Consider the following 26183-nt stretch of genomic DNA (forward strand, 5'->3'; position numbering starts at 1 on the left):
ACGGATCCAGGGATCGGATGACCACCCTGTCATCCGATGTATAAATAGCTCGATTGAACGTCCCAACCCGCATGTTGGGACAGCAACAGAGTAGTGAATAGGTGGCCCCACCAAGACATAGATCTGCACGTTCGCAGGTAGGCCCACACTGTGGCCACGGGGCACAGCGGATCCCCGGAAGCAGCTTGAAGTTCTATGGTAGACCTGCTGCTCATTTGATCAGTTTTTTATTTCTGCACCCTGATGGTAAGGGAAGATGCGCATACCGTGACGTCCCCGATCTCCAGGTCACGTCCGGAGTTATCCTGGGCAGAGATAGGGATAAGTTCACTGCAACGAAATGTGCCGTAAAAGGCCAATACAAAAGCTGCTGTAAATAACCTGGTTTCAAATTTTGCGCTGCACACTGTAGGCAGTTTGCCCACCAGCTCCTCAAGGATGGGGAATGTTATAGACCGCCTGGCATCAGGGTGACATCTGCTTCCAACCCTGAACAGCCCGCTGTATGGAAAACCCCCGACAGGGATTAGCGTAGCCATATGCCTTACTAAAGAAAGAAATGGCGGCAATGTGGAACGATATGGTCCTAGGTGCCAGGCCCTCCTACCTCATGCCCGCCAGGCACTGCAGTATCGTGTCTTGCTGCAAAGGCAAGGCCCCACCACCAATTAAACCTGAATCAAAAGCCAGTACCTTGTTGATGGCACCAGTAAGAAAGGGGGGAAAGCCAATGCCGCAGAACGAAACTTTTTTAACTGGTTATCTGGGTACACAGTATTTATGGATGTGGTTCAGGCTGCATACCCTTAATGGGCGTGGCATCTCACAAACCACATGAGCAACGTGCTGCACGCTAGGGAGCTGGCGGGTGACCCGGCGGCCATGGACTATGATGAAGCATTTAGAAAAAGTTCTTCGCATAGCACACCAGGTGGGACCTCATTAACGATAAACTGTGACTTTTCTAAAACCCTAATATATTTAAAGAATAAGTATCCTAAATATTTAAGACTAAATATATAATTTTCTACTCTGCACTAAAGGACTGCCTTATAGATATGCACCATTTAGCTCTTGGTGTTACTTAACTTAGCCTTCAGCCTACATATATTTATAAAACAATTTCCATTTTTTGTTAAATTGATCAACAGTCTCCTCATCCGTTACATTCATCATGTGAGTCATTTTGGCCATAGTTGCGTATTCCATTTTGTCTCTCCATTCTTCCATGTCTGGCAGAGATGGTTGTTTCCATCTTCTTGCAAGAATAACTCTAGCAGTGCTTGTGGCACATCCGAAGAAGTCTTTGAATTGTGGAGACGCCAACTCCATTGGCGTTATCCCTAACAAAAGGTTCTTGGGATTTAAATTAATTTTTTGTTGAAACATCTTCTGCTGTTCTTTGTGGATCGCTTTCCAATAAGATTGCTGCTTCAAGCAGGTCCACCATACATGAAAGTAAGAACCATCTGGCACATTACATTTCCAGCAAACTCCTTGCTTCTTGTCCTTTGTGTTAGTCATTCCTCCTTTACCCCTATTATTATTACAATTTAAAGCAACTTGCTGGAGGCAAAGGAATAAAGTATATTTATTTATTTTTAAAATTTCCTCTACGGAAAACGAAGGAGGTGAGGGGGATTTGCGCTGAAAGCAGATACTTTCGGTTCAAAAGCAGCTTCCGTCCCTCTCAGAGCCTCTGCAGTCTCCTACAGCAGCCTCTGGAAATACAAGCCCCGCACTGCAACACATGACCCTCTTAAAGGGCCAGCCGCTGTAATCCAGAGTGAGGAATCCGCCGAAGACACTCCTACCTCTCCAAAACCATGTGTCCCGACTCGCTCCTTCACTCCATCCCTGTGTTTTGTTCTCCCCGCCGCCAGGCCACAAACAGGCTGGTGCCTGGGCAGCGTGCCCCTAAATTGGTGAGGGAAGAGGTGGTGCAGCGCAGAGAGCTCCAACTCCAACCCTGACGCCAGCAGTTGCTGCGCTCGCCCTGCACGACAATAGGCTGTGGGGTGGGGCAGAGGGGAAGGAGGGCAAATGCCCGACACGCGGAGCAGGTGAGAGTGCTGCTGCTCTCCCTCCCCCCCTCCAAGTACTTTCCCCCTGGAGCCAGTCCCAGGAGGTTCGCAAGGCGCGACCAAAGTGAGTCTTAGTCGCTTTTATTCCCCTCTTTTAATCTAATCCTGGCTTAAAGCCTATGTTTGAGTATTTTAGGCAAATTAGTAACAGTGGTAATTAGAGTTTAGTCATAGACCAATAATGGTGTCTTTTTGGAGACTGAATAGTTTTCAGCATCCCTTATTATATTATCAAGACTTGTATTATGAAAAAGACAATTTTATATTTCATCACTCTCTTCTTCCACTTGATTATTGGTTCCATTTGTTAGAGGATCTCTTTTTCCCCCTTTCCTCTCCTCCAGTACTAAGAAAATCACTATTTACTTTCTGTGCTTATTATCAAAGATATCCTCTTAACTTTTTGATGGGACAGTCAGGTTTTGGTACTCAAACTTCTTTCTTTGTGACCTGTCAAGGACAAATTGGAACTGAGTTAAAAACTACTTAAAGATTAGAAAGGAATTGATTGTAGACTTTTGGAAATTTAGATTTGTCTTGTAGCTCTAATTTGTACATGATTTTTGTTTTTTAACTAGATGAATCTGGAAGTAATTTATGGTGATACTGACTCCATTATGATAAACACAAACATTACCAACTTGGAAGAGGTCTTTAAATTGGGGAATAAGGTAAAGGCATTTTAAAGTTCTTGTCATAGTTTGTGTGTGTGTGTGTGTAAAGTGCCGTCAAGTCGCAGCCGACCTATGGTGACCCCTTTTGGGCTTTCATGGCAAGAAACTCAGAGGTGGTCTGCCAGTGCCTTCCTCTGCACAGCAACCCTGGCATTCCTTGGTGGTCTCCCATCCAAATACTAACCAGGGCTGACCTTAGCTTCTGAGATCTGATGAGATCAGGCTAGTCTGGGCCATCCAGGTCAGTTTTTGTACAGCATGTTAAATGTATATTACAGATACATTGTTGTTTAAATACAAAATAGTGACCTTGTTAGCTCTTTCATGATTCTTGGTAGCTATCTTGACATTGAATGTTCAGGGTATTGTAAAATTATTTTGCAGCAGCGTTTTTCAAACCATTGACCAGTGTCTACCTTCTATCCATGTCTAGAAGTCTTCCCCTACCATCAACTTCTGTTTCTGAATGGTTTTCAGTTTATTTTTTTCATAGCTTTGGTTTCCAAAGTATGGTCTCTGTTAATTTCTCCCCACAAGGGTATCTTAATATAAGATTGTTCAAGAAATAATGTTGTTTAGTTATAGACTTGATAATTTAATGACTTTGTAATGTGACAGCATTCAGGATTTTGTGCTATATATCACAGGATGTCCAGATAACACTTTAGAAAGACAAGCCAGCGTGGTGTTGTGGTTAAGAGCGGTGGTTAGGAGTGGTGGACTCTAATCTGGAGAACCGGGTTTGATTCCCCACTCCTCCACATGCGCGTCAGGACGGCGCGAGCCAGCGCACGCGCCCAGCCGACTCTGTGCGGCCCTGCTCGCCTCCCAGCTGGCCGTCGGGGCGGGGAACGCCGGCTCGCGCCGTCCCGACGCGCACGCGCCCAGCCGGCTCTGTGCGCCCCGTCCACCTCCCAGCTGGCCGTTGGGGCGGGGAACGCCGGCTCGCGCCGTCCCGATGCGCACGCGCCCAGCCGACTCTGTGCGGCCCCGCCCGCCTCCCAGCTGGCCGTCGGGGCGGGGAACGCCGGCTCGCGCCGTCCCGACGTGCACGCGCCCAGTTGGCTCTGTGCGCCCCGTCCACCTCCCAGCTGGCCGTCGGGGCGGGGAACGCCGGCTCGCGCCGTCCCGACACGCACGCGCCCAGCCGGCATTCACTCCATAAGACGCACAGAGATTTCCCCTCACTTTTGAGGAGGAAAAAAGTGCGTCTTAAGGAGCGAAAAATACTGTACTTTTTGGAGCCACTACTGAGTTTTTTTCCCCCAGGGCACATGAATGTTTACTACTCATATGTTTCTGACGCACTCATTTTGTGAGGTAATAAAGAGTTACCTCCCAAAATACCCCTTTGCCTACATAATAAAGACATTTTGCCTCTGCTGAGTAGAGGAGCAGGAGTATAGTTCAGGGAGGCAAGCCAGAATGGAAGGTTCATCACGAGTAGCCCTGCTCCTGTCCATAAATATCTGCTGTTTGGGCCACACATATACCAATACTGTTGGTAATATGGACCATCATGTCTTGTAGGATTTCCTGTAGGATGCATTCCTGTCTTTCTTTCCTAACGATGTGTCCAGAGAGTTTCCATAAAGCCTTTCACAACCTGGGACTGTGAGAGATCCCCTCTCTCTGAGTTTACTTCTCCAAATCAAATGTTCAGACGTTGATAAAGAAACAAAGGATTTATTGAAGACATCAGGAGATGAGACAGGCACAGGTAGAAAGCTGCAAGTGAGGGGCTATTCGGGTTTACAGAATATATTGACTCCAGGGCACTGGGGCACTGGGGTTCACACTTATTGTTATGGGAAGTTACAAGCTTGGCATAATACAAAACATCAGACGAGTCCCAGGAAGTCTGGTGAAGCTATCACACTTCCAAGGCCGCATCGGCCTGAGGGAGTACTGACAGGAAGAACAGCGGGGGGGGGGGGGAAGATACTAGGGGCAATCAGGCCTGGCGCCTGAGACCAGAAGGTGTGAACTGCTTTTACGAGTTCACTGATAACAAAGCAAAGGCAGGTGATGGAAAGCAGAGACACATAGACAGAGACCCTCACATTCTGCCCCCCTTAAGGCCCCCCTCCAGGGTTCTCGAGAGGGCGAGGCTTATCGGGATAAGCGAGGTGGAATTCTCGGATCAAGCGAGGGGCCGCCATGTGGGGTGCGGCCACCCACTCGTCGTGAGCGGACCCAAGGTTTTTCCACCGAACAAAGTAAAACAGTTTCCCTTTTTTCCATTTGGAATCTAAAACCTTGGATATTTCCAAATGGGTATCTCCCCCTACCACGGTAGGAATCTCGTGTGCGGGAGGGGGGTGGAACTGGGGAGCTGGCACATAAGGTTTGAGAAGGCTTATATGAAAGACTGGATGGACCCCCTTGAGGGTCTTTGGGAGTTCCAGTTCCACGGTAACCTCATTGATTACTCTGGTAATGGGGAAAGGTCCCACATAACGGTCGCTCAATTTTTTGCAGGGACGCAAAGAGCGGAGGTTTTTAGATAGACTTGCTCTCCCACCTTAAGTTCCCATCCCAGAGACCGGTGTTTGTCTGCCTGTTCCTTGTACTTGCTTTTTGCCCTCTCAAGATTCTTGAGCAGCCATGGCCAGGTAGATTTGACTACCTGAATCCACTCCTGAAGATCAGGGGTGGACTGGAGCTCTGGCGTGACGGGAGCGGAACCGAAAGGACCGAATTCCGTCCCGTATATTACTTGGAAGGGACTAAAGCCGGTAGAGGAATGAGGCGCATTGTTGTACGCATATTCGGCAAATGGCAGCAGGTCGACCCAGTCGTCCTGGTGGAAATTTACATAGCAGCGCAAATAACATTCTACCACCGCGTTTACTCGTTCCGTTTGACCATCCGTCTGGGGGTGATAGGCGGAAGAAAGGCCCTGTTCCTCCACCCCCATTAGCTTCAGGAAGGCTCGCCAAAATTTGGCAACAAACTGGACCCCCCGGTCGGAGAGGACCTTCCTCGGGATCGAGTGTAGCCTGAGGACGTGTGTGACGAACAGTTTAGCCAAGCCCTGGGCTGAAGGAAGACCTGCACATGGAACGAAATGGACCTGTTTGGAAAAGAGGTCCGTGATTACCCAGAGAACCGTCTTTCCCCGACTTGGAGGTAGGTCGGTGATAAAATCCATGGCGATGACTTCCCAGGGTCGGGAGGGGTTCTCAAGCGGTTTGAGGAGCCCTGGGGGTTTTCCCATCCGTCTTTTGGCTGTGGCGCAAGTGGGGCAGCTGCGCACGTACAGCTCTACATCGGATCTCATACCGGGCCACCAAAACTGCCTCCGTACCAGGTGAAGAGTTTTTATGAAACCAAAATGACCCGCCAACCTGGCACCATGTACAAGTCCCAATACCTCTTTACGAAGGGAGGATGGGACATATAGTTTTCCCCCTTGCACCCACCAGGTGTTGGTTCGTTCCAAGCCCGTGGGGAGGAGATGGTGCTCCTCCTCCTGTAAGGAGGCGTCCCGGAGTCGCTGTTGGAAGGCTTCCGGGATACCTTTGAGCGTAGGGGGGGTGTCAGGTTGTTGGGCTTGGGACCGGGTAGTGACGGCTAAGCTAGGAACCTCCCCTCGCTGCTCGGGAGTGAACAGGGAGTCGACTGGGCGATCGAAATCGTTGCGATACTGGGGAAGTCGTGACAAAGCGTCAGCTAGGGCATTCTCTTTGCCAGGGACATGCTTGAGGGTGAACCGGAATTTTGCGAAGAATTGGGCCCACCGAATTTGTTTGGCGTTGAGCTTTCTAGCTCCCTTGAGAGCCTCGAGATTCTTGTGATCGGTACACACTTCAAACGGCAGCTCGGCACCTTCTAAAAAGTGCCTCCATATGGTGAGGGCATGTTTGACCGCCGCCGCCTCCTTCTCCCAAATAGCCCAGTTGATTTCGGACTGGGAAAACTTCTTGGAGAAGTAGGCGCAAGGTCTCAACCGCCCCCCTTCGTCCCTCTGCAATAGGGCCCCGCCCATGGCCACATCCGAGGCATCCACTTGCACCACAAAAGGCTTGGTGCAATCCGGGTGGGCCAAAACGGGTTCGGATGAAAAAAGCAGCTTTAAACGTTCAAAAGCTTGCTGGCACTGGGGGGACCATTGCAAACGGGCTGAGGGAAGCGCGGCGCTAGCCCCCTTGTCCTTGGTACGCAACAGGGCAGTGAGGGGAAGCGCAACTTGGGCAAAGTTGGGAATGAAGTTGCGGTAAAAGTTAGCGAATCCCAAAAACTGCTGAAGCTGGCGGCGGGTAGTGGGGGGTTCCCAATCCCACACCGCCTGGACCTTTGCGGGGTCCATTTCTAACCCTTGGTGGGAAATCACGTACCCAAGAAATGTAATGGAAGGTTGGTGGAACTCACATTTGGACACCTTAGCATATAGTTTGTGCTCCCGCAGCCGCTGGAGCACTTCTCGCACTAGGCGCACATGTTCTTCCATGGTTTCAGAGTAAATAAGGATGTCATCGAGAAATACCACCACCCCCCGAAACAGCAAATCATGCAAAACCTCATTAATTAATTGCATAAACACACTGGGAGCCCCCGAAAGTCCGAAAGGCATGACTAGGTATTCAAACATTCCAAAACAGCTGGAAAAGGCTGTTTTGGGTTCGTCTCCTTCTTTAATGCGAATGCGGTGGTATGCTTCCACTAAGTCCAGTTTGGTGAAGATTCGGCCCTCCTTTAATTGTGCTAGAAGGTCGGGAATAAGAGGGAGAGGGTAAGCGTTAGACTGGGTGACGGCGTTTAGCCTACGAAAGTCAATGCACAGTCTTAAATCTCCCGTCTTTTTCTTCACAAAGAAGGCTGGGGCCGAATAAGGAGCCTTGGAAGGGCGTATGAAACCCCTCGCCAAGTTGGCATCCAGATAGTCCCGTAACACCGCCTTTTCACTAGGGCTCATGGGGTAAACCTTCCCTTTAGACAGCTTGCCTTCCCCCACAATTTCGATGGCGCAGTCCGTCTCTCTGTGGGGGGGTAGTTCGTCACATTCCCTAACATCAAAGACGTCCGCAAACTGCGAGTATTCAGTGGGCAGTTGAGGAGGAACGGTGGCTGGGGGGGGGAGACCCTACCACAGCGGCGGCCGGAGACCGGACAACCCGTTCCTTGTCATGTAATCTACAGGGGTTTTCGGGAAACGAGAGCACCCGTTCAACCCAGTCGATGGACGGGTTGTGTCCCCGTAGCCAGTTCATCCCTAATACCACCGGGGTTACTATAGGGGCGATGGTAAAATACAAGCGTTCCCAATGTTCCCCCACGGACATAATCACGGCTGCAGTTCTGTGGGTCACCGGGCCCCGTTTAAAATCACTCCCGTCCATTTGGGAAAAGCGGAGGGGTCCCGGAAGCCGCTTGCGCCGGACTCCCAGTTTCTTGGCTGTGTCCTCACTAATCATGGTGCGGGCACACCCCGAGTCAACCAAAGCGGGGAATTCTAAACTGGGACCCCCTTTTGGTAGGGAAAGGTGAACACGCACATATACATTGTCCTCTTGGGCGCTTACCATCGGTGGAGCTCCTTGCACAACAACAGGGGCGGTCTGCTGCGGAGCCCCCTCTACAGCAGACCGACGGCGTTTTTTGCCGGCTGTTCCCACTCTTCCTCCTCGCTGGAAGAGGGGGAAGGAGTGGTGGCGGTCGGGGACCCGTCCGAATCAAAAGTGGTACTTGTAATCCGGGACCCCGTCGGGCCAGTAGAAGTGGAGGCTCCGTCCTGGGGGCGCGCATGGAGAGCGGAGGGTGCGCCGGAACGTCGGCCCAGCGGTCCGCTCCTGCGGCGGGGCTGGTCCTCGGCAGTCGCCTTCTGTGGTTCAGTTGGGGCTTGGCGTGGGGGGTTGGGACGGCCCGAACGAGAGGGGCACTGTGACGCAAAGTGTCCCTTACCTCCGCAGGTCAGGCAGACACCGGTCTCAAAACGCTTGCGGCGTTCAGCAGCCGAGGGACCCCCGCTGCCCCCCAGTCGGAAGTCTCGGCCCCGGTCGCTCCGGGGTCTCGGGTCTCGTCCAATGCGTTGTTTGGACAAGGTCAAAAGTTGTTTGCGATTCTCGATGTCGGCAGCGTGGCGAACCCAGCCTTCCACATCCGGGGGGTTCCCTTGCATGAAGGCCCAATGTTGGAGGTCCGGGTTGAGGCCCTCCCTGAAACACTGTACCAAAGTGGCCTCACTCCAGTCCAGGATTCGGCTGGCCAGTGACTGGAACTCACTTGCATACTGCGCCACCGACTTGGTCCCTTGGCGCAGTTGCATCAGGGAGGCTTTAGCCCGCTCTCCCAGAGTCGGGTCCTCAAAGCGGTTTCGGAGTGCTACCATAAACTCGTCCAGGGTTCGCAGCACCGGCGAGCGGAGTTCATACTGCAGCACCATCCAGGCGGCCGCCTCCCCTTGCAGTAAGGAAGCCACGTACTGCACCCGGGACTCCTCGGAGGTGAAGGTTCGGCCTTGTTCTCGCATAAAAATGTCCACTTGGACCATGAAAAAGGTCAACTGGTCCCCTGAACCGTCATACGTGACTTTCAGGTCCCGACGGGACGGGAGGCTAGGAGGCGCGGGAGGGGCTGCCGGTGCTCCGTCCGGGAGATTGCCGGTGGGCGGTTGCACTTTCAGCGCGTCCAGGGCCGCTGCCATCTCACCCATCACACGCTGCATGGTTTCCATCTGCTCCTGCATAGCTTGGCGATCCTCCTGCCACTGCTTGCGTTCTTCCTCCATCAGGGCCTCCTTGCGTGCCGGGTCCCCTTCGAGTCCCGTGCTGGGGAAGGCCAACCGGCGATCCTTCGCCGCGGTTCGGGAGAGAGACCAACCCTTGGGGGAGTCCAGCCAATTGTTAAAAAGTCCTCGGGGACGTCCGTCCCGGCCTTGGTCGGGGATGGGATCCCTAGGCTCCTTTGGCTTGGCACCCTCCTCCTTGGGGTCCGGTTTCTCCGGCACCACCGGTTCATTCGGTGCGTCAGGGGTGGTAGGGGTGTTTTCCTCGTCGCCTTGCATTCTGTCCCAAAAGGTACAGCAGCAGTCCGAGAGGCAAAGACTTGCAGCTTAATGTGAGAGATCCCCTCTCTCTGAGTTTACTTCTCCAAATCAAATGTTCAGACGTTGATAAAGAAACAAAGGATTTATTGAAGACATCAGGAGATGAGACAGGCACAGGTAGAAAGCTGCAAGTGAGGGGCTATTCGGGTTTACAGAATATATTGACTCCAGGGCACTGGGGCACTGGGGTTCACACTTATTGTTATGGGAAGTTACAAGCTTGGCATAATACAAAACATCAGACGAGTCCCAGGAAGTCTGGTGAAGCTATCACACTTCCAAGGCCGCATCGGCCTGAGGGAGTACTGACAGGAAGAACAGCGGGGGGGGGGGGAAGATACTAGGGGCAATCAGGCCTGGCGCCTGAGACCAGAAGGTGTGAACTGCTTTTACGAGTTCACTGATAACAAAGCAAAGGCAGGTGATGGAAAGCAGAGACACATAGACAGAGACCCTCACAGGGACCCATGTACTTGAAGAACTGTCTTTCCTAATGTATTCTTCAAGCCAGTTAAAGTCAACACGATGTCATCTTGTAATGCTTCCTTCATTCTGTAAGTCTGCTTGTCTTCCATATGGCCAATGGGTTTTTCTATGACTGTCACTGCTTTTTGGAATGCCTTTCCAGAGGAGGTGTACAGAATGTTTTATCTAGCAGGATGCTTTATTCAATGAGGTTTGAATAGCAGTAGTATTCGTGCAACTTTCAGTATGCAAAATCTGATTGCTGTGTAACTTGTCTGCTGTTGAACAATCTTCTGGAATCTGGATCTTGAGGACTTGGATGTTTTTAGAGTTCTGGTGAGGAATTGTGAGTTTGGCTAGACAGTATGTGTTGTATGCATTGAAACATGTTTTTAATTGATTTTAGGTTTCATAGATTTTAACTGTGGTTTCTTTATTTTGCATGTGGATGTATTGCATCATTGAATGCAGTCAGAGCCCCTTGAAGAAATGGCTTACTCTAGGATCCTTAGAGGAAAGCAAAAATATTCCAGGGGAACATTGAAGTAGAATTTATGGCAATAAAAATATTCCTGGCCTCTTTCTTCTTCTGTTTATAGTCTTGGCGGGGGGGGGGGGGAGTGAGCACAGACAATACTGGAGGATATAACCGTGATATAGGGCTTTTGACCTCTTACAGTATAAAGTAGAGGTGAAGCTTCTCAGTTTATATCCTTAGATGGGAGTAGTCCTGCTCTAGGTCTGACAGAAAGAAATGTGGGATTTTTGTTTACAGATCAAGCCAGTTTTACCTTCTGATTATATTAAGGTAACTTAATTATATTAATTGATTATATTAAAATAACTTATATTAAAGCAACTGAAATACAACTTGGAAGCTTCTGTTGCACTTTAAATTGTGCTCTTTGGAAGGGGAAATTATGGCCTGAAATGACACTTCTTGGAGAGACGGAAGCAATAGAAAACACCCCTTGAGGGGCAGTGGTGAAAAACTTAGAACAAAGCTCCAGGGGTAAAGATGAAGGCTCAGAAGAGAAGTGCCTTGGAAATGTCAACTCCAGAAACTTGTACCAAGAGCCTGTGTGTGTGTGTGTGTGTGTGTGAGGGGGGAAGCCAACTGTATTATATACAGTTTGAAATTATTTGAAAGCAGATTATCCTTGAAATGGTTGGCAGAAACATGGAGTAGAAACCTCCTTTATATTCAGCGGCAGATTGGGAGGCTAAAAAGGGCCCAGCCCCTGATGAAGGGTAAGGGAAGGAGCAGGCTCACTGTCGCTCCCATCTGATTCATATCCACCTGCCTTATGCCGAAGGGGAAGTCTTGTGGTGGCATCACCTGCACAAATCATGTGGACCGTGGCTACTGGCTTGTGGCAGCTCGTGTTCACCTTGCTGCAGTAGCAGCTCTTGTGATTTTGACTCATGGTGGGGGCTGGTGACAGGGAGTGTAGAAAGTAGGGAGCTGTGACAGAGGGACCACCAACTCTTGGTGGCTCCTGCCCACTTCACAGTAGGCTGACCTTGGGTTGGGATGGAAGGATGATCCCCTAGGCCATTAGCTCACCAAGGCTTCCCCTAGTAGCCTTAATCCACTCCTGTTAATGTTTCAGTTTCTCTAAAACGGTTGCAAAAAGTATCCTATGGATAGGTAGGTGTAGACTTGCTGTGCCTGAAGTCCAGTGCTTCCCCATTCCTTTGGTACATATTGAATGCATTTCATAAACTGTAGTCACATGGCAAATGACTATCCCCACTGTGCAACTTTCTTATTTTTGCAAAGCATATTTCTCTCCAGTGACTGAGATGATGATTTGGTCTCATTGCTTATGCATTTTCAGATTAAAAGTGAAGTGAACAAACTGTACAAATTGTTGGAGATAGATATTGATGGAGTCTTTAAGTCCCTTTTGCTGTTGAAAAAGAAGAAATATGCTGCTTTGGTTGTAGAGCCAACAGGAAATGGAAACTACGTTACCAAGCAAGAACTTAAAGGACTAGACATAGTGCGAAGAGACTGGTGTGACCTTGCAAAAGATACTGGAAAGTAAGTTATGCTTTTTTGTGTCTAGTTCCTTATTGAATAATTTCCCCTTGTATAATTGTTGTTATAATCTGTTATAAAGAAAACAAAACTTTTGTTTGCTTTGAAGCTGTGATCTTAAGCACACTGCAAGTAAGCCTCACAGAAATCATGGGGGTTTACTTATAAGGAAGTACATTTCAGGGTCATTATGTAAGAGCAGATAGTGTTTTCCAGGAGGTTGTTGCTAGAGGGAATGATTGAGTGATTATGTATACAGCTGCAGCCTAATTGAAACTGATATCAATGTTTGATGTCAGAATTTAAACAGAAATTTTACCAACAGTTAGTAGGTAATCAGTGTCTGTAATCTCAACATGCACATACCAGTTGCAGTACTATGCATTCTTTCTTGGAAGTAAGAAGTCAATGGTACTTACTTGTGAATAAACATACATAGGATTACGCTTCCTGTCTGTTCATAGAAAATCCATGAATTTGTTCTTAAGCTGGATCGAGGCGGGTCGGGGCAGCTGATGCTGTTGGATTTGTCACCAGCCTTCGACATAGTCGATCACGATCTTTCAGACCACTGCCTTGCCGACATCGGGATCCTGGGAGTAGCCCTTCAATGGCTGTGCTCCTTTCTCCAGGGTCGGGGACAGAGAGTGGCGCTAGGGGAAGAGGTTTCGCAGTGGCATCCTTTGGTGTGTGGGGTGCTGCAGGGTGCGATCCTCTCTCCTATGTTGTTTAACATCTACATGCGCCCTCTTGCCCAGCTGGTTAGGAGTTTCAGGCTGGGTTGTCATCGGTATGCTGATGACACCCAGCTTTATGTATTGATGGATGGCCACCCGGACTCCGCCCCAGACACACTGGCCAGGTGCTTGGATTCAGTGACTTGGTGGTTGAGGAAAAGCTGGCTGAAATTGAATCCATCGAAGACGGAGGTCCTGTAACTTGGTGGGGGTGGCTTGGGGATGGGGTGCCAGCTCCTGGCTCTTTACAGCGTGAGTTTAATACCTTCATCCACTGTCAGGAGCCTGGGTGTGATCCTGGATGCCTCCTTATCTATGGAGGCCCAGGTCGCAGCCGTGGTCAAAGTGGCTTTTTTCCATCTCCGCCAGGCCCGGCAGCTGCTGCCTTACCTCTCCCGCACCGATCTAGCCACAGTGATCCATGCAACGGTCACCTCTAGGCTAGACTACTGTAACTCACTCTACGCAGGGCTGCCCTTGGGACTGATCAGGAGGCTCCAGCTGGTGCAAAATGGTAGCTTAATAAATCTTTTTTTTTCATAGACAGCCTTTTTCCATTAACCAAGGGGTTTGTTTGAAAATACTGGTAGTAGTCTGGTAATTCATTGGGAAGAGTCTTGTTTTATACTTCTGGGCCTCAACATAATAATTGGGTAACAATTGTTCATCATCGTACTTCTAGGCAGTCCCACATTGGGGCTGCACACACGCAGGCCTGCCACCGGATTAGGATTCTTTAGCTTCTTAGTAGTAGATGGGGTCACCGCCTCCATCGCGAATACATCAATTTTCCCACCAAAAAGAAGCGCCGTAGCGGAGTGGCACCCCCGATTCCCTCAGCTCTTTCTCTCTTCCAATGGGAAAGGATCTTAGAGCTTCACAATCCGTTTATCATTGTTTACATTTTTTCACTGACCGCTTTTTGGGCCATAACTCAGAAAACACTGTTTAAGAAGTGTATTAAGTGTGGGACTAAGATGACCAAGACAGATGGCCATTCACTGTGTATTTTCTGTCTCGGTAAGTCCCACAATGTCATTGCCTGCCAACATTGTCAACAGTTCATGCCCGTTCCGATAGGGCTGCACACTTGAAGGCTTCCCTGTCTCTTGTTCCGATATGCCGGCTCTGAAGTTGTTGGCCACACGGGAACAACCTACTTGGTCCGAGTCCACCGGTTCCAACCCCAGAGACTCACAAGCAACATTCAAAGTCTCCAGAACCGAAGTCTAAGAAGCAGAGTTCTTCAGAGCTGCCTTCCCAAAAAGCTAAATCAAGGATGAAGCATTTGGATAAGCAATCTTCCTTTCAAGTAGAGTTGAAGGGGCCAGTTCTGTCTACTTTGGATCCAGCTCTTTTGGAACCTATAGTATTGGAGGGCCTATCTACACCGCCCCCTCCTTGAACACTGTCTTCGCATTTGGACCCGGACTCATTGGGTTCCAATGTTCCCCATCCGTCAACTTTGTCAGTTCCACCTTCTTCATCCTTGGTTCCAATGCCACCGACCATGGCCTCAATCTCTGCCCTGGCTCTTCAAGTTCCCGCCCGTGCAATTCAGCCTTGCGGTTCCACACTAGTCTTGGTTCCAGTCACTTTGCCGTAACCTTAGCCGAACCTTCAGCCTTGGTGGCCGTCTCAGTGGCCTCCCCAGATACTACAAGCTCCGTAGCCGGTTTACCCACAGTATACCCAATGGATGCCCCTGGCCCAGCAACAACCACTTCCGCCCTGGGCAACTCCAGTATACCAACCTACTTGCCAACCTCTACCTATGCATCAGTTGGAGCCTCTATTTTCAGCTCAGGGCTCGGATTTGGACAGAGATTCCAACTCTTACTACTCCGAGATCAGATCTGAAGTTCCCTCGGAACCATCTCCCGATGAAACTGTAGGTAATGTCTTACCTATTTCACAAATGAAGATGTCTGGTTCTTCTCAGAACAGATGTTGTGTATTGCTAAGTCTTTGGACATTTATGTATGGTCTTCCACACCTAAACCAAAGAAAAAGATCTTGGCTCCACTATACTCGGAATCTCCTACTATGGTGGCATTCCCTATACTTGCTGACTTCATGGACATGGCCGAGAAGGTGTGGGTGAAGACTTCGTCAATTCCATTCATGTCTAAAAAAGTGGAGAATTTATACAAAATACAACCAGCGAAGTGTGAATGTTTATTTTCACATCCTGCTCTGCCTTCTATGCTTGTAGCTGAGGTGCAATCTCAGCACCGACAAGGTGGCCACTCCGCCCCTGTAGATAAAGGCGGAAGATAGATGCTCTGAGCAGAAAAGCATATTCGGCTGATACTCTTGGTTTCCAAATTAGTAATTATCAGGCCATTATGGTGGCGTTAAGGGCTTACTCAAACTGTTTCTTTCTAAGGCTAGGCCTACATCACAATGGTCCTTATCATTAGTTTTGGCACAGATGATGTTACCTCCCTTTGAGCCCGTGGGGAAGGCATCCCTTGCGCTGTTATCCCAGAAAGTTTGTTTTTGGTGGCAGTTACCTCTGTTAGAAGGGTGGGGGATCTAGCTGGTCTGGGGATTTCTCCCTTTTATTCAGTTTTATTCAGTTTTTTGCTTTGTCCCAATTGTGAGTTTTTCCCTAAGATTGTCTCTAAATCAATTAAATCACCCACTGCTAGCAAACGGCTATTCCAGAAATGAAATCAGAAGGGCCATTAAACCAAACAAAAATCAGAAAACTCAGGAAAAACTGTCTCCCATAGGAAAGGTATTCTTGCCATTTATCAAAGGAGTCACTGATAGGATGGAGAAACTTAAAAAAAAACATAACCTACAAACAGTGTTTAAACCCACCAAGAAAATACAACAGATGCTACGATCAGCAAAAGACAAAAGAGACCCCCTCACCTCTGCAGGAGTATGTCGTATACCTTGCAGCTGTGGACAAGTTTACATTGGGACAACAAAACGCAGCATACAAACAAGGATAAAAGAACATGAAAGATACTGCAGATTTAGCCAACCTGAGAAATCCGCAGTGGCTGAACATGGACTGACGCAAACAGGACACAGGGTCTTATTCCAAGACACTGAAAGACTGGACAATTCTACCAACTATTTTGTCAGATTGCACAGAGAAGCCATTGAAATTCATAAACATCAGCACAACTTTAACAGAAAAGAAGAGAGTTTAAGAATGAATAAGGCTTGGCTTCCTGTCCTGAAAACCTCCAGACTAACAAAGACTACAGTCAACAATAGCCATGCAGATTAGCTTTGGATTTCACACATCAACAGATCACTTCAGGATACAATGGTTCCATATTAACATACCACACCCTCATTAGCACATTATTTTGATACTTACAGGACAATGATTAGCACATTACCTTTGATACTTTTTGCAGGACAATGATTCAGCTCAACCCAACCCCTTTCTGACTATATATTACTCTTCCTACACACTTGACACTGAGAGAGACTGTCCTTCAGTGTTACTCTTCTGAAGATGCCTGCCACAGCTGCTGGCGAAACATCAGGAAAGAAAATACCAAGACCACGGTTACACAGCCCGGATAACCTACAAGAATCAATTGTCTCTATGTTTCACATGTCCCAATCAGTATCATTATCAGTGTTTTTTCCGGACCCCCAAACCGAAGCAGAAAAGACTATTCACATCTTGGATGTTAAGAGGGCTTTATTGTATTATTTATAACATACCAAAGAGTTTAGAAGATCCCATTCTCTTTCTGTTCATTTTGCCAATCCTAGAGTTGGCTTGGCAGTTTCTTCTCAGTCTCTGTCTAGATGGATTGTACAAGCCATTAGCTTCTGTTACCAGCAGTCAGGGACTAGATGTCCACAATCTCTAAGAACACATTCCACCAGAGCTCAGTGATTATCTGCTGTGGAGTCTCCCTTTCTGAGATCTGCAGAGCAGCGACGTTGTCGTCTCCAGACATGTTTGTGCATCACTATGCTGTGGACATCAAGAACAGAAAAGATGAGGCCATTGGTAGAGCAGTTTTGCATTCTTTGTTTGACTGAGATCTCATCAGCCGCCTCCTGGTAAGTAACTGTTTACTCTCCCAATGTGGGACGGCACAGAAGAACGATGATGAAAACAGTGTTGCACTTACCTGTAACTGTTGTTCGTTGAGTCTTCTTCTGTGCAGGCACACATTCCCTCCTGCCCTGCTACTTTTCAGATGCTTATTCAGTTGGCAGGATAAAGAACTGAGGGAAAGGGGGAGTCGGTCCGCTAAGTCGCATCTGTTCAGTGGGAAAACTGACACATGCACAGTGGAGTTGGTGCCCCCTATCTACTTCTAAGAAGCTAAAGAATCCTGATCCTGGGGCAGGCCTGCGTGTGCAGAGTCCCAATATGTGCCTGCACAGAAGAAGAAGAGTTGGTTTTTATATGCCAACTTTCTCTACCGCTTAAGGGAGACTCAAACCGGCTTACAATCACCTTCCCCTCCCCACAGCAGACACCCTGTGAGGTAGGTGGGGCTGAGAGAGCTCTAACAGAGCTGCAACTTGCCCAAGGTCACCCAGGTGGCTTCGTGTGTAGGAGTAGGGAAACACATCCAGTTCACCAGGTTAGCCTTCGCCACTCATGTGGAGGAGTAGGGAATCAAACCCGGTTCTCCAGATCAGACTCCACTGCTCTTAACCACCACACCACGCTGACTCTTGATGAACAACAGTTTCAGGTAAGTGCAACACTGTTTTGCCAAAGGATATAGTGAACATATGTACTTGGTATGTCTCTTACAAGATTTATTGTTTTAACATGCAAACTTTTTTACAGTTACATAATTGGCCAGATTCTTTCTGCTCAGTCCCGAGACATAATTGTAGAAAACATCCAAAGGAAATTAATCCAAATTGGAGAAGATGTGGTAAATGGCAGTGTGCCAATAAAACAATTTGAAATCAACAAGGTAAATAATATTATTATGCTTGAATTGGTCTGAATTTATTAATTTAATAATCTCCTGACTCCTGTTTCTTTTGTAGCTGGAAGATTTCCCTCTTGCATCAATAGCATGCTGTTGAAATGTTACCTACCAAGATTTCAAAGTCTGATATGAACAATGGAGAGAAAAATTGTGTGTGATTAATCAGGAAAGGAGGAAGGCAGGATTTGTCTAGATTATCTGAAAGACTAGTGGCTGTCCCCATCATAGCCACCCTTTCCTCCAAAAGGAGCCTGTTGTTTCTTCAAAAACCCATCTTTAAGGCACTTTAGTTTACATCAGTGCATTTCTGAGCATTTGTAGAGTCTTGCATCCTCTGGGCAAATGGACATACTTGAAGATGAAAAACACACATGTAGAATTTTAGTATATTCCATTCTGATTAAATTACTATGGCAACTGGCTGAAGAGAAGATACAGTGAAAGAGAATGAACCATTGCATGAAGATGGGTTGAGTGCAAGGAAAGAGATTACAGGGTGTCTGTTGTGGGGAGGGGAAGGGAAGGTGATTGTAAGCCGGTTTGAGTCTCCCTTAAGTGGTAGAGAAAGTCGGCATATAAAAACCAACTCTTCTTCTCAATTGAAGGGGAAAGTTCTGCTCATTATTTCAGATTGTCCCTGTGGCTCTAGGTGGCTAAGAAAATATTACAGTGTATGTGTGGGTTTATGTTCTACATGGACACAGACTTCTCTCAATCTTGTTTGTGTTTCACAAAGGTCATAGGACTCTACGTTAGGCTGTGCTGTGTAACAGTTTGGATAGTGGACAGATTGAGTAGGCTTGTTCACTGCTGTTCTCATCTGCTTATTTCTCGAGTCCCCTCGAGTCTTTCTTACAACTTGGCTTGTGGCATATGGCTTCCCATTCATCTTTGGCAAATACATGAAGTCACCTGGCTTAGGTTGTGCTCCTGAAGATTTTAGTAGAAGCATAGACTATCTATGGGAAGATGCTCCAGTGCCGCCTGCGTGCGCCTTCTCTCCCTGTCATGCCTTTCCCTTTTCTCTTTCTTTTGTAGCATAACCTGAGGCCATATTCCTCAATATTCTTGCATGCTCCAATTCCACTATTCACGCCTTTTAAGAGAAGGATAGTCTGCTTTGTCCACATGGCATCACAATAATTATACAGCAATCCTAAATACTGGAAGGGAAGGTCTTTCTGGCTGATCAGTCTGTAAGGTTATGGTTACAATTGGAAGGGCCCACAATAGTGCTGAAAAGGAGGAAACACGTCTGAGAAGTAAGACACATAACTGATTGGAGGACTGTATTTGGAGCATGAATTGGAACTAAAAGAATCTCAAAGATGATCTTAAGAAGGCTTCCCTTTCAGATACACCCACATCACTTGAAGGTATGGAGAAATTTTTATCAGAAGTATCAATTAAAACATTCACAGCTGAGCACAGAAGAATTCTAAATCAAGTGATAACAATGCAAAAAATCAATTTTGCTATAAAAAAACTTAAGAAGAACAAAGCACCTGGACCAGATGGATTGATTGCAGCCTATTATAAATGTTTTGAAGAAATATTAGCATTGTCTTCATAAAGAGTAATGAATGAGATACAAGAGAAGAAAAATATACCACCTACTTGGCAATAAGTGAATATAACTTTAATATATAAAGAAGGGAATGACCCATTACTACCACAATTTTACAGACCAATTTCGCTATTAAGTGTAAATTATAAAATCTTCACAACAGTTATGGCTGAAAGACTACAAAAATTTATTCCAGATTTAATTCATGAAGATCAGACGGGATTTGTTCCAGAAAGACACATGAAAAATAATAATAGGCATTTATTAAATGCAATTGAATACTCCAAGAGAAAAAGAGAGAAAACTGCATTTATGTTTTTAGATGCAGAAAAGCTTTTGATAATGTACCTTGAGCATTTTTAATGGAAGTCTTACAAAATATTAATTGTAGAACAGAATTTTTAAACTGGATGCAAAGCATTTATACAAGACAACAAGGAAGAATTTTAAAAAATGGCTCTTAAATGGAAAAAATCAAAATAGCAAAAGGAACATGACAAGTATTCTAATATCACCAATATTATTTATTTTGGCAATGGAAATATTAGCTGCAAAAATTAGACAAGATACAAAGATTTATGGAATAAAAAGGGAAAGAAGAGCATAAAATGAAAAGTTATATGGATGATGCTGTGATTTCAGTAATAAAAATCAATATCTCTGAAATGTACAATGGAACACATATATAAATTTGGAATTTATTCTGGATATAAACTGAATAAAAAGAAAATGTTATTAATAGCAACTAAAGAGGAAGAAGAAGAGATAGAAAAGATAACAGAATGTACTGTTACTAAAAAACCCAATAAAATATTTGGGAATAAACTTAGAAGGACAAAGTGACAAACTTTATAATTACCAAAACGTTTGGACAAGCATTAATGAAGATACAGAGATGGGGAAAAATTAAAAATCTTGTGGTTTGGCAGAATATCTACAGTCAAAATGAATATATTACCAAGGCTAATCTTTTTATTTCAGATGTTACCAATTTAAAATGGCAGAGAACAATAAATGACTTCATATGGAGTGGAAAGAAGCCAAGAGTAAGATTTAAAGTATTACAAGATGAAAAAAATGAGGCCTAGCTGTACCAAATATCAAATTGTACTGTCAAGCTGCAGCACTAGTATGGATATCAGATTGGATTATTGATCTGAAATGGAGAAATGTAAAATTGGAAATAATAGATATTAAAGAAAGAATACACACTTACTTATGGAACAAGAAGCCATTAAGTTTTAGTTTAGTTTATTGTTGTTACAGTCAGCATGTGTAATGAAGTCAATTCAAACTCAAAACAGAAAGCATTCTGAGAGATATTTTGTTAGGAATATGGTTTCAGTGATGAGGTAGAATAAGTCCGCCAAGTTCAGCATTGGCATCTCCAGCTGATGCTTATTGTGATAACACTGCATGGATGGAAACTGATTATATAACATGAGAATATCATGGATAAGCAAGGAAAAATAAAATCTTGGCAAATGGTTAAAGATGAAGAAAGAATATTATGTGGTTATTATATCACCAAATGGCATCAAAATTAAGTGAACAAATACTAAAAGAAGTTGGATAATTAAGAAAGAAGATGACTTTTGAATAATTAATTATTGGATTCTGTCTCATCATAGGGTTTTCAAGGTAAAGGCTGAACAGAAGTGGTTTACCAGTGCCTTCTTCTGTGCGGTACTAACCAGGGTTAGCCGTAGTGGCACTGCCGTTGTCTACGAAAGATCCTCCACCAGTGTCACCTTCCACTACTGCTGCTGCCCAGTAGCTGACCTTCAGGGATTCCTGTGCCCCCCATCCCCATTGGAACTGCCTGTTCTCTTCTGCGGATGTGGCCATTGATCCCTTAAGGGGGTGGATGCATCTTCGTCTGGTGTCTCAGCTGTGACCATTCCGTCTTGAGTGACTCTGCTAGGAGTTTAGTCTCTTGATAGAGTCTAGACCCCTTACGGTATTGCTCTCAGCTTCCCTGACACACACAACCCCCTCACCACGTTAAGGTGTGCATCCAGTATTGCAAATATACGCTGGTTACTGGAGCATACGAGAGAATTTCAGAAGAAAATCAGCTTGTGTTTCATAGATTACAGCAAAGCTTTTGACTGTGTGGATCATGAAAAGTTATGGCTGGTTTTAAAGGAAATGGGTGTGCCACTACATCTGATCATTTTGATGTGCAACCTGTACTCTAGACAAGAGGCCATAGTTAGAACAGAATATGGAGAAACGGAATGGTTTCTAATTGGCAAAGGTGTCAGACAAGGATGTATTTTATCTCCCTATCTCTTCAATCTATATGTAGAACATATAATTAGGAAAGCTGGATTAGCTTTAGATGAAGGTGGAGTGAAAATTGGAGGGAGGAACATTAATAATTTGAGATATGCTGATGACACTACATTATTGGCAGAAAATAGTGAAGATTTGAAACTACTACTGCTGAAAGTTAAAAGTGAAAGTTCCAAAGCAGGACTACAGCTGAACATCAAGAAAACAAAAGTAATGACTATAGGAGAATTACGCAACTTTAAGGTTGACAATGAGGAAATTGAAATTGTTCAAGACTTTCTATTCCTTGGCTCCACCATCAACCAAAAGGGAGACTGCAGCCAAGAAATTAGAAGGAGATTGAGACTGGGAAGAGCAGCCATGAAGGAGCTAGAAAAGATTTTGAAGTGTAAGGATGTGTCACTGGCCACCAAGACTAGATTAATTCATGAGGGTTATAGATCAAATCAAGCCTGAACTGACCCTAGAAGCTAAAATGACTAAACTGAGGCTATCGTATTTTGATCACGTCATGAGACGACAAGAGTCACTGGAAAAGACAGTCATGCTAGGAAAAGTTGAAGGCAGCAGGAAAAGAGGAAGACCCAACAAGAGATGGATTGACTCAATAAAGGAAGCCACAGCCTTCAATTTGCAAGATCTGAGCAAGGCTGTCAAAGATAGGACATTTTGGAGAACTTTCATTCATAGGGTCGCCATGAGTCGGAAGCGACTTGACGGCTCTTAACACACACACACACACACACACACAATTATTGGAGGCTTAAGGCACTTATTAGCAAAAAATTATAAATTGTTATTGCAAAATGATATTGAAACAGAGCAAGTAAAGACTGCATGATAAAATGGATGCAAAACTTTGAAGGCAGCATATGCATGAATCAGTCGGAGAATCTTTGGACTAAAGAAATAAAGTTTACAGAATGTCAAATATTAAGAGAGAATTGGTATAAAATGGTTTTCACATGGTATATCACACCTGAAGACATAGCAAGAGCTAACAAAGATTATAATGGGAAATGCTGGAAATGTCAGAATACAGATACAACATTTTATCATATGTGGGGGACATGTAAGAAAGCAAGAATACATTGGATAATGATACATGATGACATGCAAAAGATTAAAATTCAACTTTGTGTTGGAGTCTAAAAGTATGCTGTTTGCCAAGCAATATCCCAAAAATACATAGCAAACTATTCATCTACATGGTGACAGCAGCAAGAATATATATGCGACAAAATAGTAAGCAGAGAAATACCCAGATTTCACTGAATGGATAAATAAGCTAACAATATGCAACTATGGCAAAACTAACATATTTTATACATAACAGACCAATTTCAGAATTTCAGGGGAAATGTAATGTTTTTTTTAAACTATATAATTAACAAGAATAGAATTAAAAGAGAAGAAAAATGATTTAGGTAATACAAGTTTATCTTCGGTCGTTGCTGCAGCCCCACCTGGGGTCTGTGCCTGTGCACAGGCCTGCCACCGGTCCATTTTTTTCTAGCTAATACTTATACTTTATTTGCAGTCATAGACAATCAAGTATTCCACAAAGTTAAAAATTGAATACATACATAAATAGATGTGGAATAATATGTCAGGCCTGCTTTCCACAGCCCTAAGCAGGCTGTCAGACTCTGACTGTTTTACTTTCGATTCTACCAGGTGCCTCTCAAGGCTAGACTTGCTAACTGCTAAATTCCTGTTCCAGTGCTATCTCCCGTGGGAACGGCTCCTCAGTAGAAGGGGGGCCGCCTTGATCTGTTGTGACTAATACTTTCCCTTATAGGCCTACCCTGTGCTCCCAGTTGCCATTCGTGCCAATGTACCTGTAAGCTCTGCATACCTGTATGTTTTCCATTAAATCAGCTCTCTTTTGGACTCTTTGTCTCCGGATGCTGTTTGTGGGATTACCACGGGACAAGTGCTCACATAATAATATAAAACTAAAATTAATTGAAATTAGAAACGCATATAAACAATACACATTCTGAACACAGATTGCTTATTCCAAAGCCTTATGCACGTTTTGTCTTATTTTGGTTGCCAGCTAGGCAAATCTGGCCCATACTAACAGATAAGTTTGGTATTGTATCTGACAAAAGGAGTGCTAAGCAATTTTTTCTGAGAGGTCTGGGGCAATCCACTAGCAGTGGAATCAGAGGGCCTGTGCATAAATGATCATATAATTTGCACTAAAAAAGAACGTGTTCAGTAGTATCTAAAGTGTCCTGATTGCATATACATTTCCATTCATCCATTGGCTACTTTATATATCGCTTCGAGAAACTTAGAGGGAAGAGCATTATATCGAAGGAGCATAAAAGCCCTACAATATTCATGGTTTGTAATGTCTGACAGATAAGGCATGGTGACATTCCTAATAAGCAGGTCCTTTCTAAAAAGGGGATTCTGAATCTTATTCAAATCAAGCTGCCTCTCTACCCCAACGACTCTCGTCTTAATAAGTCTTTAGCTGATTTATGAGTCATTGATAGAAGGAACTGACGGAAGAGCCCATAGTGGCCCAGTTTTTTATTGAGTGCTAATTGCCAGGTTGCAACAAAAAAGTTGTTAATACCATGGATGTCAGCCCCCCCCCCCCCAACATCACCATTTCTCTATACCCAGGGTAATATTAAGATCCATGGACTGGTGGCTTGTTCCTACTAACCTCCTTACTGGTGTTTCCTTTGGTAGATGGGCACCGCAGATGACTGTGATGACACATGCATCACTTAGGGGTTGGGGAGCTCACCTGCAGGGTAGATCTATACAGGCCCTCTGGAATGAGAGCTCAGTGGGATTACACATCAACACTCTTGAGCTTTGTGCTGTCAGATTTGCCCTAACCTCCTTTGCAAATATGCTTTGGAACACCAGAGTCTTGGTGCAGATGGACAACATCTCAGTGGTTTATTATGTCAACAAACGGGAATGGGATCTCTCCCACTGTTCAGGGAAGCTCAGAGAACTTGGCAGGTGGCTCTGCAACATGGCATTCACCTGAGCCCCAATTTGACTCTATGCCGACGATGCAGTTCTCCTGTCCTGCACAGGATTTGGTTTGAAAAGATCCTTAGAAACCTTTTCTGAGTACTGCTCTAGGGAATATCTTAAAATAAACCATCATAAATCTAAGATTATGATCTTCTCTAAGAGGAGAAAAATGCCTCCTTTTCGCTGGGTATTAGATGGCTTTGAGGTTGACCAAGTCAAGGAATTTGTTTATCTTGGCATTCTTTTTTCCCATAACCTAAATTTGAATGCCCATCAAAAAGCAGTGTCCAACAAAATTAAACCTGGGGCTGGAGCTATTGTCAATTTTTTCCATACCAAAGGCGGCAAATATATCCCAGTGGTAGTCAGGTTTTCAACTTAAGAATCATTCAAATTGTCCTTTTTGGTGTTGCCATTTGGATAACTGGTGACAATGAATCTATAGATCGTCCATTGCCTCAGTTTTTACGAAAACTTAAATGCCCCTCGATGTGTTGCTGGCGCTACCCTTTGCTCCGAGTTTGGCCAAATGCCACTTGAAGCCAGGACATGGTTGGCCACCTTTAAGTTACAACTTAAGCTGCGCTTTAGCACTGAGGGGCTCCTAGCTTCTCTGAAGCACGACCCTTTTAAATTCTCATGGCAAAAAATCGTAGATGAGAAATTGTCATTGTTGGGCTTCTTGCAGGATATATTAGATATTGGGAAAACTAAAGCTTTCACCAAAATTAAAAAGCGCATTAAAGAGCTTGATTATAATAGCACTACTTTTCGTGCTCTCCATGTTTGTTCATCTCAGTTTTTTGGAATACCATCCCCACGCGGTTTGCCCGCTTATACTTAGTATTTGACAACTCCTCGTCTTTCTAGAGCCTTCTGTTTAGCTAGACGGAATGCTAACCCCTCTATCGTTATGCAGGGCAGAATTTTGAATATACCATGCCCAGACAGGACCTGTCCTTGCTCTTCTGCCTCTATTGATTCATTAGTTCATGCCCTCTTGGAATGCTGTTTTTATGAGGAACTTCAATTACATTATATCGCTCCCCTTTTAACATATAAATGTAATGCCTCTGTCTCTGACATAATGCCTTTTTATTAAGTGACATGGATCCCAAGGCTACATTGTCAGTGGCAAGATTTATTTCAGTCCTTATATCCCTCAAACATTAGATTTATGCTGCTCAAGATCAATGGATAAAGGAGCTTCTAAGGGATAAAAGGAAAGGCATTCACCTGAGGGCCACACACATTGCAGGGGTTCAGAACACCTTGGCAGACAGACTCAGTCGTTCCATCAGAACAAACCAC

At 45.4% G+C, this 26183-nt stretch overlaps 1 protein-coding gene across 1 annotated transcript in view; it reads left to right on the top strand.

Moving 5' to 3' along the window:
• Nucleotides 1–26183, top strand: part of POLA1 (DNA polymerase alpha 1, catalytic subunit) — a 413999-nt gene that overhangs the window by 129222 nt on the left and 258594 nt on the right. The window contains exons 28-30 of the mRNA XM_056861806.1: nucleotides 2663–2755; nucleotides 12113–12318; nucleotides 17845–17977. Of these exons, the coding sequence (XP_056717784.1) occupies nucleotides 2663–2755; nucleotides 12113–12318; nucleotides 17845–17977 (432 nt within the window). The remainder of the gene's footprint in view (nucleotides 1–2662; nucleotides 2756–12112; nucleotides 12319–17844; nucleotides 17978–26183) is intronic.

Source organism: Euleptes europaea, chromosome 16 (genome assembly GCF_029931775.1).
Source record: "Euleptes europaea isolate rEulEur1 chromosome 16, rEulEur1.hap1, whole genome shotgun sequence".
Classification (NCBI taxonomy): Eukaryota; Metazoa; Chordata; class Lepidosauria; order Squamata; family Sphaerodactylidae; genus Euleptes; species Euleptes europaea.